General features: G+C 39.0%; 1 protein-coding gene across 1 annotated transcript; it reads right to left on the minus strand.

Moving 5' to 3' along the window:
* Positions 1-7311: 7311 nt before the first annotated feature.
* LOC133991817 (RING finger protein 122-like) lies at positions 7312-15826 on the minus strand. The gene is made up of 6 exons (XM_062430386.1): positions 14906-15826; positions 11378-11534; positions 9956-9995; positions 9810-9851; positions 9033-9115; positions 7312-7440 (listed from the first exon to the last, which is right to left on the minus strand). Exons 1-6 carry the CDS (start codon positions 14928-14930, stop codon positions 7320-7322), a joined length of 468 nt encoding a protein of 155 aa, XP_062286370.1. The 5' UTR covers positions 14931-15826; the 3' UTR covers positions 7312-7319.
* Positions 15827-17226: the final 1400 nt, after the last annotated feature.

A 17226-nucleotide genomic window follows, 5' to 3' on the forward strand; every position in this document is an offset into this window, starting at 1 on the left:
CACCTCAGTCCGTGTTGTTGTGCGTAGACAACACTTGAGCGCGACATGAGTTAACTTCCTAACTTCATCTGCTCTGTTGTCTCTTGTCTTTCACAATAAATGATATGTCTAAATGTAATTTATTAAGCACTGGCCCTGGCGTTATCCTTCAGCTTTTATTTAATCTCCATCTGTGTAGAAATAAAAATACAAGTTATCTAAGCCACGAACTGTGTAAATTAAACAATAAGAGAGCTGGATTCAGGCTACAGCACATGAAGCTGCCGATTCTACACATTTATTTTGAAGGCATTGTCACGTATTTTCCCGCCTTAGTTTTCTGGGCTCGCGGAATCTTACGCGAAGACCCGTCCCACTCTGATCGTCATTGGCTAGTGCTGGTTGCGGAGTGAGACGATTGGATTACGGTTAACGTGACAGTTTACTAGTCACAGCCAATCAGAGGCAGAGTGGGGCGGGTATTTACGAAACATTGGAAACATTCCGTCGCCATCCTAGGAAATGAAAGCTTCTAAAAGATGGAATGGGTATCAATTTCGATTACATTTTATCGGCAGAGGGCGCTCAAACTCAAAGCATACATATACGGTCAATGGAAGACTTTAAAAATAAAACAAAATAACCAAAAGAATATTTATATATTCATCATAAAAGTACATTTAATTACAATTTAAAAAGAGAATGGAAAATGAAAAGCTGAAATAGAATGAGACAAGATAAAATACAAGAATAAAAGATAGAATTCAGAGCAAGAAATGAATCGAAAGCCTCACAATTGATTCAATAAAATGCAGCAAACAGATAAGTCTTCAGCCTTGATTTAGAAGAAGGGAGAGTTGCAGTTTTCTGGGAGCTGAATGCTCGCTTCTCCAGGTTTAGTTTTGACTCCGGGGACACAAAGCAGAGCTGTCTCTGACGACCTGAGAGGTATAAACCAACAGCAGTATTCAAACAAATCAATTCATAATCATCATCCCATAATCTAAACCAGTGAAACAAAATTTTACTGCAGTTCCAAGGAAAGACCAATCATGAGTTTTAGTCATTTAAGAGAATGAATGAATAAAAAAATCACCAATCATGTATATCAGACATGTGGATGTGTCTGGTTTCCTATAATTGCACATAGCTTAGTACAGTAAGCACTCTGATTAATTCTACAGAATAATAATACAATTCCTTTGTTGTGAGCATCATAAAAGGATAACAATATTTCATAATAAAGCATACATGACATCTCTGTCTTTCTACTAAGAGCTAACCCCACCTTTGTCTTTGTAGTAACATTTAATGTTGTAGTGACATGCCTGCTAGAGTTGGGACATCCCCTAACAGACAATCCCTGCAGCATGTTGAAGCAGCACAGGCATTCCTCCATCACCACACAAGAACTCATGATTTACATCATTTTGTTAGTGGGACACTGGGAACCTAATCACTATCTCATACATTAAAATGGTTGTTAAACTGCAGCTGATGTAATCCATACTCTTCAATCTGAGTTAATTGGCTCATGTTTATCAGCTGGGGTGTACTTGTAACTCTTCTTTAATGGAAGAACAAGGTTCAAATCATGGTAGGTTTTTCTGGATTTACAACACTTTAAGATTTATATCATAATCTGTCAAATTATGTGTGAATGTCTCCACTAGCTCCAAAATGAGTCCCATTTTATCTATGAGAAAATGACCATACTTCACACTTGATTTATTACCTCAGATAACAGTTTTCTAATGAGTTTATGGTTTCAGTCGGTAGTTCCAAGTCTTCTACAGTACAGCATGATGTTTATTTTGTAAATTATGGTCTCATTTAGAGTAAAAAATACAGTAAAGCAGGGTATGCTTAGAGCAGTGGTCATCAACCCTGCTGCTGGAGAGCTACTGCTCTGCATGTTTGAGGTATCGACCCACTCTAACACACCTGATTCTAATAATGAACTCATTATCAAGCCCTTAACAAGCTTCAGCTGCTTGATAACGAGTTAATTATCAGGATCAGGTGTGTTAGAGTGGGGAGATACCTAAACCATGCAAACCCTTGCTCTCCAGGAGCACATTGTGATTGACAAGTCGCAACAGCAACGTTATGTAATGAAACCATGGCACACGGTTGGTGCTAGATTGGATGGGTTAGGGTCAGGGTTAGGGTTAGGGTTAGGGTTAGGACCAGAAGGACAATATGTGAAACTTTCATGAGACTTTGTATTCTTAACCTTAACCTCTTAACCTGATCTTAACCCTAATCCTAACCATGAGCCCAACCCAGCCGTAGTGGTCAACGTAGAGTGAATGTCCCTCCAGGCATTCACTCTAACTTTTAGCTTTATGATGTAACCTCAGATTGACAGAGTATAGATGTAGCTGCTGCCTCTTCACAGCTTGTTTTCAGTCCATGAAAGGTAATGGTAACATTTTGGTCACCTAAAAAGTCTTGTTTGGTGTTTGGTTGTACTAAAAGACCCTCTAAGAAGAAGTCGACTGTTCAGATTTTCCGGTAAGTAAATTAGTTTTAACGGTTTTAAGCCTGTTTTTGTTTTTTTTATTGCTAAAATTAACATTAGCATTATCACAGTTAACCAAAGACCGTCAATGCACAATGCTAACCAAGCACAGTGCAGTAGCTAGCACTAGGGTCATCTCCACCCTCTCAACCAGACACAAATTACTATTTAGAGTAGAGTTTTCATACATCTTAAAACGTGTCTGGAGGGGATCTTATAAGTAGTCGTAAAATGTGTGTTCTCATGCTGTTTTAGCTGTGCTGAAAAATATGACGTTGATCACTGCAAGTTTGTAATGATTGACCTGGCATGGGAAGTAAGAGGCAGGAATTACAATAGATTAGCTCTTACTGTACCACCAACCCAAAGTTAATGTAGTTTAAACATTTAAAACATTGGAATGTTCCTTTTATGCCAGTAAAAACAATAAAGCACAATGTATTTTATGGTATATTTCCATGTAGACGAACATTTGTTTCAAACTGGATGGATGCCCGGTTTGTTTTCTGTTAATGCTGTCAACAGCAGGAGTGAGAGAATCAGACCATGCAGGCAGAGGCAGGTTATCTTGCATCTGGTGGAGGATAAAAATCAGCTTTCTTGCTGACTCTGAGAAAACAACACATATTAGCTACTTAGACACCAGGCACACCTGGGAAATGAGACACTGTGACTGAAAACCCCAGAGGCGCTTTTGTTTGTACGTGGCACTAGATGGATGTAGAAGACAACCACAATCAATCTACCTAATGTACAACGATGTGATCTTAATATTTATGTGCCTGATTTAAAAATAAATCCATAATGAGAGCTGTTAAATCTCAGAGGTTTAACGAAAGATGTCGGATCGGTCTTAGTCATCTCCATTCATGATAATCCTCCTTATCCTCCAAACACTTGATGTAATCAGCCAGTTTATGAGCAGAACGCTGATATCTGTGACTTCCTATGGTTGAACATTCAATTTTCATAGATGTCTTTGTGAGCGAGTGTGGACTTTGTATCTGAGGGGTATGTGTGGGAATAAGAGCTTATCACATCTGCAGGGAGTCAAATGGGATTTCAGCCTTTTTAAGTGTTTCTCATGTCTTTGGAAGTCATGTAGTTAGTTGTGATATTATAAGATAAGCAATCCTCAGAAACCTTTCATGACACATTCATTGTGTTCCTGTGCAAATATCCTGAGCGGGGAATTTCCAGACATCTGCTCGCTGTTTGTTGTGTCCCAGCTTTGTGTCTATGTATATGTGTGTGGCATTTTAGCAGTCATGTGAATGCTTATATTTACACATTTCAGTGACACAATGATCAAATACAGATCAAAAATGTCTTTTTGGAAGTCACTGACAAACCATCTATCCGATCCAACTTTTCTTGATGAAGTGGGGGAAGTCCCATTGAGAATTAGGTGGAGTAAGTTACGACTTCACTATTGGTTAAAGTTAAGCGGTAAATACAGTTCAACAGTCAAGTGTCTTTTGGGGGATTAATGGAAATTTTCAGGGAAAGGGAGAAGACAATGTTTTTTCCACCTCATAAAACTGCATTCTGGAAACACTGGACAAAATGATGTGATTGGATTTGTTTTGTCTGGTTTCTGTAGGAACCTGAGCTCGATCTACCCGTGCTTGAACAGCTGAAGGTTGAATAAAGAGAATAACCTTATAGCTTAAATCGATATCAATGAGCATTTATGTAGAATTTCACTGACCAGCCAGATAATATACCTGCTTTTATTGCTGAACTGCAGGCAGTTTTATGGGCTATAAGTTGGACCGAGATGGTTAAACCTCGCTGAAGTGTGATATGTTCAGATTGAGCCTTGTTGGCTTTGAGAAATGGGGCATCACCTGCTCCAGAAGATTTTATACTTATCAGACAGAACTGAGAATGTAGGCTGGCAGGACACTCACGAGCTGAAAGAAATGAGGTTGCTGATAACATAGCTGAACTTTTGAGGGATCATATTGATCAGCATTTGCTCACAAACCAAAGTCCTGGAAAAAAAACGTATTCCAGTGATGTTGTTCAGTCAAAGTCAGGGGATTACTTACGTTGCTAAGATACATCCTGTGGGAACCATGAATGTATTAACAACATTTTAATCACAATGCAATAGTTGTTTAGATATTTCAGTCAAGGCTAAAGCGGTGGACTCATAGACCAACTAACTGTAAGATACCTTAATGGTACGTTAATGACTGTGGAGGGCAGCATTGTCATTGCTGAATTTCATTAGAAGACAACAATCTATTTCAAGACCAACCAAATCCAACCCACATAAAGCAGTGATAGGACACAACAGCACTGTCCAGGTATTATAATGAATATAGCAAAATTAGAAAAAAAAGACTTGGATCCAAATGACCTTATTAAAACATTGGTTATATTTCTTTTGATTTGAAATTTTAAAAGCATTTACAATTTACAAAGTACTCATAGTATATATTACATGTTAAGTACAGATGGTACAGAAAGATGCTTTATGGTGCACCTCAATATTCAGACAACAAACCAGCTCAAACAGGCTCTTCATATCAGTGTAGCGTGTCTATTTATATCACTATAGTACAGAGAGGTTCTTAGAAATCAGAAGCTAATATTTCTCTGTAAACAGGTTGGTTCCATTCTGTCCCTCTGGAAATGTTGGCATTTGATTATTTGATAAATGAAAGTCAAAGTGTCTTAGCATCACTGAAACACTATACCTTTTATTGAAAGCCAGTTACGATACAAAACACTCCTTTAGAAATAACTTAAAAACCATGTATATAATATGTTATTTTAGTGATTGAATCACTTAGGACCTTAATAGTTGTTGTATATCTTGAACAGGGATGTAATGTAGGTGTCTTTTATATCAGACGCCATATGAATGTCTCAGCAGTCAAGCCTTCACGTTCTTCACTCACAGTCTAGCGACTCGGCAACATGGAGTGGGTTGACTGTAAGATGTGGAAGTTTACAGCCCAAACACACCATCCCTGCGTCTTGTTGTTTCACAAGAATGTCCTGTTTGCTACATTGAACAGGCCTATCTAATCTATTTTTGATTGTTCCACAACTGCACATCTTTATTTACAGTCTTTGCCTTTCCCCTCACATTCGGGGCAACCGAAAAGGGCTCGAAATCTTCAAAGCTTGTATCTGATGGACGGATCTTCTTCTTTTCCAGGCTCCAGGCTCTTCAATTGTGATGAAAGATCAAGAATGTACCACTCATGTGGAGCGGCATGTCATTTTTTTGGGCAAACTGTAAACAGAGTTGCCTGGAGTTTGTCAGACAAACATTTCTCAGAGACAGAGCTGCTCTGGAGGCAGAAGTCATCTCATTAGCTGAGTTGCAGCATTATCAACATCCCCACAAGATGCTGAGGGCCCAACACGACTGCTGGGTGAAAGAGGAGGAACCCTGCTAATGCTGTAAGTATCTTTTCCTTAAATGTTGAATTAGATTTTTTTTTTTTACAGTCTGGTACCCCCACACTCTCCGAGCTCACAGTAAGACAGATGTGTTCCTTATAATTATATTTCATTCTTCCATATGTGGACAAAATTTCCAAATACATACATTTGGTTTTTGATGACCAGGTAATGACAATATCAAGTGTGAACTATGTTGAATTAAGGGGGGCAGTGGTCGACTAATGATGATGCCAATGACATGTTGTCGATGATATAACTAAGATTCTACTATCTTAAAAAGCATATTGAAAAAGGCAAAGAAACAGCTGTCTTGCTCCCACAATAGACCGTTAAATCATCCATAGCATTCAGAAATAGCATTTTGAAGCTTGTTAGTTATGACCTAACAACTCATCTATAATGAGCACCAAACTGGGTTTTCAGACATTTATGAAACTGAGGGCATCGCACCAGATTTATACTTTTTAAATTCAACTAAATTCTTCTAAAATGTTTTTTGCTTTGTTCTCCTTTAATATTTACTGCGGCAATCTATGCCTTGGTATCATCTTATAATCCAACAATTTTAAAGACTATATGCCAATATGAAGTGGAATTAGCTAGCTAACAGTCTATATAACCTAGCCTGACGCTGTGTCTCAAATCACACACTTCTGTTAGTACACTTCTGTGTAGTACACTGTGTACACCATGTACTTGCTTGTAAAGTGCGCACATTTTGAAAGGTTAGTGTTGTCTCAAACCAAACACGGCTGTTGCGCACTTACCGGAAATGACGATAAACTAGTTAGCAAGCTAGCCTTAGTAAGCTAGCATTACAATTTGAAAATTGAGTTCCCCTTTAAGCAAACAGTGATTTGGCCACTTACAGAAAATTGTTGTTTGGTTTGAAAGTTTGAGTTGTTAGCTTACCTGACAATTCACAGTCAAACTTGCAAAGCTACAATCTGCTATCATGAATACCATGGTCAAAAACCAAGTGATTGCCATTATGTCTCAGGGTTATTATCCTCACACATATACAACCATTAGGAATGACGTGATCAAAGCGTCACATTTATGACGGCTCCATTAGCTGAATTAAGACAGTGAGAGGCAGTTGAAAGCTTGTAAGCGGATCTCTGGAGCTAGGATTATTTTACCCTTACATATCAACATTTTATATTTTGAATGTTGATATTTACGTCCTTCTCTGAGTCACTAAATAACTGCACTCTAGTTCTTTGGTTGGGCACTTCTAGTTTAACTCTCACATTCATATAATTTGTGCTTCCACAGCAGCTCTGCCTCAAAAATGTTTGCGTTACTAAAGCTACAACCTGTCGGACGGGGGAAACAGGACCCTCTATAGTGATGGGTGTCAATCGCCCCCCCCCCCCCCCCCCCCCCCTCAGACCTCCAGGAGACTCTGTGGCCGCTCCTGAGCTTGTGGGGGGTCAGGCTGGAGGCGACAAATGGGCTTGTTGCACATGGGACAGACGCTACGGATCTCTAACCATTTTAGCAGACACCTAAGGAAAGCAGATGAGAGATAAGAGTATTAGCCGGTCTTGTCATTTCAAAGGTGCACAAAGTAGTGAGCTGGTCAACGTATAAACTGTAGGAAAGATCACAGTTTGGGTTAAAATTACCACTTTAAACATGGTGTCAGTTAATGTTACTAGTTTCTTAAAGTTAGGCAACCTTTGCCGTCATGGCAACAGTAAACACAATAAAAATCTTGGTTACCGTTATTAAAAAAACATCCTGAATCCCCACTAGAAACATGACACTCGTAGTTGAAAGCAGGAAGCAAGCAGTGGTCTCTTGCTGCTAAGTCCACTTTTTGCCATCTATCTATCTAACCATCCACCCAGCCCACCTCCTACTGATATGAACATGTTGTTGCCTAATATAGACATCTACTTAACTGCGTCACTTCTGTCGGTCACAATTACATGGTCGCTAGATTTCATCTGTCACTCAAACATAACTATAGGTCGTGTTTGGCAACTGAATATATGTCCTATACTGTCATTTTTCTTGGGAAAACGGGCTGGGTGATACACATGGCGGACTCAGGCTGTCTGAGGGGCATGGGTAAAAAAAAAGATACAGGGGCACCTAATACATTCAATGGGGCCCCTGTCAGCTGAAAAGGATATACACCCAATTAAGATTAACATTTTATAGGGTGATTCTGATAGAAGTAAAACCGCACCTCTATATTAAAAAGGATGTACTTTTAAAATTAATTTTGCAAACATAAAACCCTTATAAAATACACGGAATGGGTAATGTTTAAAACTATTTATTTCTCAAACTTTTCTGTTCTAAAAACATGGAACTATTACCTATTGGGAGTTGTTAATTCCCAATAGGTAACCATCAAGATTGCTGGAGTTAAAGGAGAATCCTTTTGGCCATGACCTTGTTTTGGTCATTTTGGGTGTTCCTCTCAATGGACAACAGCAGAAGATCAGAGAGCCTTCCTTCCTCCACATCTCTTTCTAAACTGGGTCTTGATCAGCTTCAATTTGGAGAAATTGAACTAACTTTAACTAAAATGGCACCCATACAGAACCTCTTTACAGGGCACCATCACATTTTCTTTAACTGAAAAGGCATCCAATTAGTACACTTTATTCCAGATTGCGACATATAGAGGAATACTATAGGGCACTTCATCCTGATTTATCCATAACTAAGACAGGGTTTACAGAACTATGTTTAGAAAGCAAACTGACCTAAAAGTGCTGCTGTCAATGTCACACCTTCACTACAGGGCAGAACAGATCTCAGTTGCATAGAGCATGCTCATGTTCAAACATGCAAGACATAGAGTGTGTTGTCAGGAATTTGTTCGTAATTTTTCTCCAGGGCAACCTGCTGATGATCAGTTTCTTTCAATGCTTCTCTGACTGCTTGAGTTGATAAATGGACATCAAAGGTTCATCAAGATAACGTGTGAGTTTACGTCATTCCTGTGAACTGGTTAGTCAAGATTTCTTGACTAAAATACAGGCCAGTTATCTCAATCATTTCCAGTTATGGAGTATGGAAATATGGAGTCAGCTGTCCAATCTGATGGATGTTTGATAATGAATTACAAAGCAGGACTTACTTCTTATGAAAAGCGTGGGAGCATGGACACACTCCCAGCTCGTCCCGGCTGCGAAACTCTTCTAAACACACTGCACATGTTTGCTGCAAAGGGCAAAAAGGACCATGACACAGTTCAGTCAATATGCAGAATTTACACAGTCAGAACAATAAAGTAGTCATTCAACCACAACTGTAACTTCTTCCTATAATCGACAAACCTCTGTTTGTGCAGTCATGGTTATGTCGGTTAACAAACCTCTTATTGTCAACCAACATAACCATGACCGCACTGCAGTAAGTTCATCACTGCCATATTGCATAATATTGTACAGTGTGGACAACTGATCCAAATGTCACAAAGGGGTACCTAAGTTTCTTCTTTTCTTCAATATAAATGATAGCTTAGCTCTGTGATACTGGACTAGCTATTAATTTAGCAGATGAGGTTCTGTTCTTTTGTTTTCTCCTTCGTGGTATAGTTCATGAACATGATATAAAACAGCCATTCTAAAGGAAGATTACAATCTGCATTACTATCTGATAGTGTGTGAAAGACTTAGATGGAGATAAGAAAGTTTTGACTGGGATGTCAGTGACTCGTGCAAATTACATGTGCATTTGGACCATTTTGCCAACAATGTGGATGAAAAATACTTCCCTTTGTTGCATTTTGCTACATTTTATACACATGAGTCAGAATATGTTTTTCACATTCATTTTGTCTGAATAGAATCTAGGATTCTTAGCATTGCTCATCTTTTTCTTTTGACTTTGAATATTGCTCATGCCTACTTACACCAAGAAGGCTGAGTTTCTTCCCCGCTCCTTTCAAAACAACCTGTTGACAAAAATGTATTCATGAAAATATGCATAAATTGCAACAGACAAATAAATGAGTGAATATGGTCTGAATTATAACTGGATACGGAATCAGCATATTACCTCATTGTAGCCATACTGTTCTCTTGCACCTTGTCTGAGTCTGTGAAACACCATAAAACAAACTTACAATGCTGTAATTTAGAGTCATGAAAATTCTATAATGTGCCTGGCGGCTCCATATCTGTCTTTATCTAGACATGTTTTGTCATGCTAGATGAATCAGCTGGGATAGTGCTTCAAGCAGTCCTGGAATTCACACAATGCCAAATTCAAGTAACAGCCTGTACACCGACACTCACCTAAGCTATAACACTTTCAAGAACACAACCATTCCCAAGATTTCTGACTGAAATTAGTATTCATTGAATTGATTGGAAGTTGTTAAAAGCAGAAATAGATTACCATTGTCCTGGGTTAAGAGAAAGAATGAATATTTTCATGATGTAAAACATTTGAGAAGTTTGAAATCTCCTTGATAATGATAGAATTCACAGAGGAACCTCTGTCTTCAATGCAGCTGTTTGACCTATTCCTCTGAGAGCACACAAAAAAATCACCAACATGACTGATTTAACATATTCTTATTAAGCAATTTTGACTTTTGACCTAAGTCTCTGTCATCGTAGATATGGCTAAAAACAATATCCATCAAATCGTTCCCACAGCCTGGTCTTCCTTAACTCAAAGCTTGGCTATAAACCCAACTTTACATAATGCAATCCCAGAGTCAAATATCTGACTGACAGATAGATAAACTAACAAAGCTTAAACTCCTTGCCAAATGGTTAAACAGGTTTTTCTAGAAATCCTGGAGATTGACAGCAGTACATGAACCTTATCCCGCCCCGTGTGTAATTGCTTTAAACAGCGTTCACTTGAACCTTTGTGATTCGCCGAAAAACAGACAATGCACCGTGTATTTCAATGTAATACAATGAGTCCTCTGCATGGACAGATGACCTGAACCAACTGAGAGCAATGTTAAAAACCCTCTTTGTGTAGACTATTAAAGAAGATTTCTCAGAGCCATGAAAATAACTATCTGCTAGTCAGCCATTTTTTAGAGTTGAATATGTTGCTTGAAAAAGTGAAACCTGCCCATAAACTTGCAGTATATGGTTTTCATTGTGTTGGATGTTTCATGCAACTAATATCAGTTGTCTCAAGTGAAAGCCAAATTATACTTAATTGGATAAATATGGATGAAATATTCACACACTGCTAGAAACAGAGAGCAAATGTTTAAGGAAGTAATTTAGAGAACCTGGGAGAAACTGATGGTTACAGGTTGACGATATGTGACACTTTTACTTTAAGGCAGGGCGAGGCAGAGTTCACCTCAGGTTTGACAGGCTGTTGAGTGAAATCCTCCCACAGCACATTTAAATGTCCCGTCAGATGTCAATGACTTTAACTGAACGGTACTAATATCGCAAGTTGGCCTGTAAAAGTGCCAAGTCAGTCTTTCCCGTTATTTCGTACCTGAACAGGTAGCAGCAGAAGATGAGGCTGAGCATGAGTATGAAGAGGCCGATGCCCAGGATGATGATGTAGACATTGAGCGGCAAGTGGAAGAGCTCTTCTGATGTCATCTTGCAATAGGGGTCAGAGTTCAGCAATCCAAGATCACACAGGCACCCTACGAAAAAACAGACACAATGGGAAAAGGAACACAAATATATGAATAAAGCCTTGTGAAACAGCATTGAGACAATCTAAGCTACCCATTGAATATGAATTTGTACTATTATACATATGCGGGTGTGCATTATCACACCCGCAAATAATATTTCTTAATGAAAGGTTGGTATTAGCCAAGCCTTAATTCATAAAGTGTTTCAAATAGTTTACACTGTTGTCTGTCTCAGACTCAAATGTATTTTTGCACAAAGAACAAGACACTTGTGAATATAGCCTACAGTTGTTGTCAATGCACATACACTGTCCTGTGCCACAGCACACAGAGCCATAGTGAGTTAATTGAGGTGAGGAATGTAGCCTACATAATGTGGCATTTAAAACCCCGGTAGAAATCACAGAGAACGAATATATGAATTGTAAAAAGGATGTTTTATACATGGCATTTCAAGACCGTGAATGAATTTGTAACCATTAAGAGATTACGACACGTTATTTATTACACAGACAGAACATATTAGCATAAATGGTTGGCATAATATGTGCGCAAATGTTTTTGCTGTTCTTCATTTCATAAGTACCCACTCCTGATGTTGAGACAGGTTCACATATCAAAAACCTTGTTTCTACAAGTTTTACAAGTAGTTTTAAATTTATGACTTGGCTGTAGGTTCCAGATTAGGTTTATATTTGGTTTTGAGTGATGATTAAATTTGGGTTTGTAGCTCTCATAGTTAATATTGAAGAGAAATGACTGTATTTTTTCCCCAATTCACATAAAAGTGGTTGTCCTGACAATTTGTTATGCTAACTTGTTATGCACTCTCCATAATATAAGATTTTGTTATAGAGATAGAGGCAAGCAGCACGAGCCACCTTAGACTTTCCAATAACATGAATCATTTCAAACACTTGTAATCTTGGCCAGAACCAGATTAAACACTTGTAATATATGTTTACCACTGTTGAAACAGAATTGCATCATATAGGAAACATTACATAATAAATTAGTACACAGATGAAAAGGCAGAAGTTTGGTTATCCAGCAAGCTGCCCTTAGAGTATACTCCTATGCACATAGCTACAATATCTTCACATATTGGAATGCTAACTCTGAATGGGAATAGAATCAATCACTTTTCTTGTAAGGAATGACATAATAAATAAAGTTCCCAGACGGGTAGTGAGACATGTTTAAGTGTCCATGTGTGTACTGTATCTTTCTCTTATAACAGTAAATTCATTCACTCTTAGAGGAGAATAGGTCATTCATAGTGCTCTGTTGCTTTAGGTTCACTGTGGTCTCCTTGAGTCCCCTGGCTCTAACAGAACCACAGCCGTAGACCTCTATACACAACCCTATCTGGCAGTCCCGCAATTTGCCTGTTTTCACCACCCACTGCGAGGATGTGGGGTTAGATTTTTAGGAGGCATATGTGTGTGTTCCTATTGGTGTGACTTGTAAAGTTTGGCACACATGTTCTACGCTGCATCTGGGAAGCTTCTTGTTTCAAATTGTAATGTAATACGGCTTAAAATGTAGGGATTCGTGAGCTGGACAAAGTTTCTGGGCTTGAGCGAAAGTTTAGATATGATTACATGTGTAGAGGCGGTGTGTAATAACAGCTATAAAGTGCCTAATTTCAAATTTTGAGTTCAACTAAGGTGAGTGACAAAGTCTATGTTGACAAAATAAACCAGAAGTGACAACCAGTTACCACCTTATTTGTATAATCAGTGTTTTTAGGGTTATAAATTATTCATTATGTAAATCCATAGCAATAACAATCCTATGTACACTACAGAAGAGTCTATTAAGGGAAACAACTAATTTTTGTTTCTACCGCTATTTGCTATCCTCCGGATGCTTACTGGCTTTACAACAAGGGAAAACCTTACACATATTTACAATATTCATAGGTCCCACAGCAAAAACCTTTCTCTAACACTGCAAAGTACTTTCATGTGAACTTTTACAACCATCCTTGCGTCACACAGGAATGTGTTCCACTTGCTACTTGGCCCAGAAGTACTTACTCGCTGGAGTTTGGGCTCTGGGAGAAAGAAGTGTTTTCGGCCTGAGGGGGCTTTAACATGGCACTTTTCATTCCACACAATGCACATCAGCTTTAAACTTCAGTCGATAACACTCTCTTGAGGTCACGAGCAATAAGTTATGTTGTGGCGGAGACCTCCCGGTTCAAAAGTCATTTTCTAATGGACGGGGGACATAGCAGGAGAGTGCCATCGTAGTGTATAGCGGGGGGGGGGGGGGGGGGGGGGGGGGGGGGGGGGTTTTGGGGAGGGTTTGACAGGAGGTTTGGGTGAAGGAGGAGGCAGCTGTAATCTTAGCACAATGTTAGTAAATCATTGATTGTGGTGCGCTAAAAGGTAGGCCACCTTGCAAATGTATGCAGACCGAGGGAGGATAGTACCTGAACACTGTTAAACAGGTTCAGTTTTGACATTTTTTGACTGTGAAAAAATGTGGTTGTATTACAGCAATCTTCAGAGGATGTTTGAGGTCACATTTAACACAGAGGTGGTATAACACAGAGACAAAAAAACACATTGTGATCATGTTTCTTGTTGGTCATATATATCCGAACTCTATATCAGGATTGGGTTGCATTACCTATTCATAGCTCTATTACTTATTCTGTGTGTAAAATCCTTCAAGTTCTTTGTAACTAATCGCTTCTTTCATACTAATGATTTACTAAATCATGTTGCACCATCAAAACTCGTCAATGAAAATCAATCAAGTAAGCAAACAGGTTGTTGCAGCAGCATCACAACTTGCAGGATAACTTCAGAAAAGGACCTAAGGAGGGTTGAATCGAGGGTAACTGAAATTGGTTGTAGATTGGTTGGTTTAGAATGATCTAAAACCAGTTGTCCTCAATTCAACCCTTATTGCGTAACCATGACCTGGATAATTAAGAATCTTCACAGACATTCAAAACAATAGTAAAATAATGCATACATGGAGAAATACACATTTCAGAATTAGTAGTACTTTTAGTAGTTTTAGAATGTGGGAAATAACATTTGAAATACTATAACTATTTACATTCTCTGTAAACAGTATTTTTCGATGTTACTTCTTTTTTTGTCAATATCAACAAGTTGTATATTAGCCAGCTAACATTTGTTTTATCAGTTGGTTCTGTTAGCTACGTAACTTTTAACACCACACCTAGCAGTTAATGAAAGTAAATATATAGAACCAACTGATTCCTACCTAACAGATATTCTTTGTGGTACAACCCATTGTAATCAAGTGTATGTTGTGTGTGAGCTTCCACTTAGAAAAACCCTTTCCTTATACCCAGGCTACGTTTGAATTTAGGAAAAGCTTCTGCAACTTACTGTTACACCATTGGACGGGATGCATCAAATGTGTGGATGTTCGGATGGAAAACCCAGGAAATCTTCGGGTTCTTGACCTCTCCGATATCACAAAGTCAACTTTTCTGAGATCTTGTCTCAGACTAAAAAGGACAAGTTGAGACGTTTATGTCCAATACTTTTCAGGTTAAGTCTACTTGACCCTGATAGTTGAAGGAGTATATGGGCAGTGAGTTAAATCATTGTGGCCTGGAGTTAACAGACCTGATTGACTCTCAGTTCCTCAAGAAGACATCACACAAATAACCAGCTGCTCATTTGAACACTGACTATTCAGTCAGCAGTGATGATTTACCCTAAAAAATGTGATACGAACATCCTTCTTGACCCAGATTTAGACTCCAAAACAAGACAAAGAAATCTAATTCCTGTCTGTTCCCTCTGCATGACAAACACTAACAAACAGTCTTGATTCTGTGAGTCTTGTGGATAAAAAGATTGACAATGTGAAGAAATACACTCCAAATCCCAACCAGCACTCTGCTTTATGAACCTCTGGCCGAGCAGTCCCTGCTTTTCTGCTTTGTCTCCCCTTCAAAACATTGTCACGAGGCTCTCCCTCCCTTCCTCTTCTTTTCTCTTCACTCTTCCTTTCTTCACTCTCCTTCGTCCTTTCCTTTTAGATCTCCACGTCGCTTTCCTCCTCTCTGGCTGTGAAAACCTGCCGTGGCCAATTATGGAGAGACAAAGGGAAGGTACATGGATGGGTTCCCCCGGCAGCAGAGCCAGGCAGGCAGCCTCAGTGTTCCTGTGGAAAGCAGCTCCTCATCTCTTCCCCTGCCTTTCTGCTCTCAACACACAACACAAGATGTATAACACAGGAAGACAATGTAGCTGATGTCAATTCAGATTCAGACTGACGCTCTTCTCTCTTTTCCTGTATTTTTCTTCTCACTCTCACTCTCCTCCCCTCTCTTCTCCACTTCTCGTCTACAGCCCTCAGTTTGTAAACAGATCCATGCTCATGTGATTCGCTGTCTGCATCACAGCTCTGCTTTCACCGCCCCCTCCTTCCTCCTTCCTCCTTCCTCCCCGCCTCCCTGCCCTCCCTATACCCCTCGCCCCTCTGGGTTTTTCCCTCCACACACACAAGACCCCCTCCCCTCCTTCCTTTGCAGCTGCAAGCTATTATTGAAGTAGCAGCTGAGCAGATGGTAGACAAGCAGATGTGGAAGCACTCAGCGATATGATAGTTATGATGTGGTTTGATTGATTACATGCTATTTGTAGAATTGATCAGTACTGGGGTTAACACTGTGTTTACAGAAAGATTAGAACCTGAATGGATTCACATGGGGAACATTGATCCATTTCCACCGAGGCTGGACTATCAACAGGGCAGAGCAGACAATGGTACCTAAGCCCTAAACCCTGAGCAGGCCCAAGGCTCCAGGTTTTCCATTTAGGGACCCCAAAGCATCACCAGAATTATATCCAATCGTGAACTGCCATCTTCAAATTGGCCACAGAGTAAAAATCTAGCTTAAATGACTTATTATTTCAGTATGTATTGGGCTTATGTGGTGCATTTTACTAAATAATGTTCTGTTTAATGCATACACAATACAAAAAAAAGTTAGTGAAACAGGGGGTGTCACCAGGGGCCTGCAGCATATTGTTGCCCCGAGGCCCCATAGTGAGTTAATCCAGCCCTGATTATCATTCATGTACATATTTCAGTAGCATCTTTTCTCAGAGGTTTTTCTCATGCTGATATGAAAACAACAAAGAGGTGAATGAACTACGACAGCCCATACTTTACACCTATAGTGTGCTTGGAGTTAATAACAGAACTTTCTTTTACATTTTCAGTGTTCTGTCCCTGTCGCAAAGGTACCTTCACAACAAAGTAGCATGTTATTAGCATGCTAATATGAGCAGCCTCATTGCTGGCTGCTAGCATGGCTGTAGATGTGTTTATTGGTACATGGTACAGGGTAACTTGTATACTTCAGTATTAGTAGTAGAATTAGGAGTATTATTAGTAGTATTTCAATTTTATGCTATATTTGGGCAGTCAGCAATGGGCAGTTATGTTTCTATAAGTAAATATTGTACTTTTTACCCCATTTCATTTATCTATCTAGCTATTGTTACTATTGATGTTGCCGATTTAGATTTGACATACAAAATACATGATTAGTATATCAAATATTATGCATTGCTATATCTAACTATTCAATATCATTTTAAAAGAAATGTGTTTAAAAAAGATCTTCACCTCAACCAGCTACCACCACATTAAAATGCTGCTTACACATTGATATATCAGTGGTTAATGC

The sequence above is a fragment of the Scomber scombrus genome, chromosome 12 (genome assembly GCF_963691925.1).
Source record: "Scomber scombrus chromosome 12, fScoSco1.1, whole genome shotgun sequence".
Lineage (NCBI taxonomy): Eukaryota > Metazoa > Chordata > Actinopteri > Scombriformes > Scombridae > Scomber > Scomber scombrus.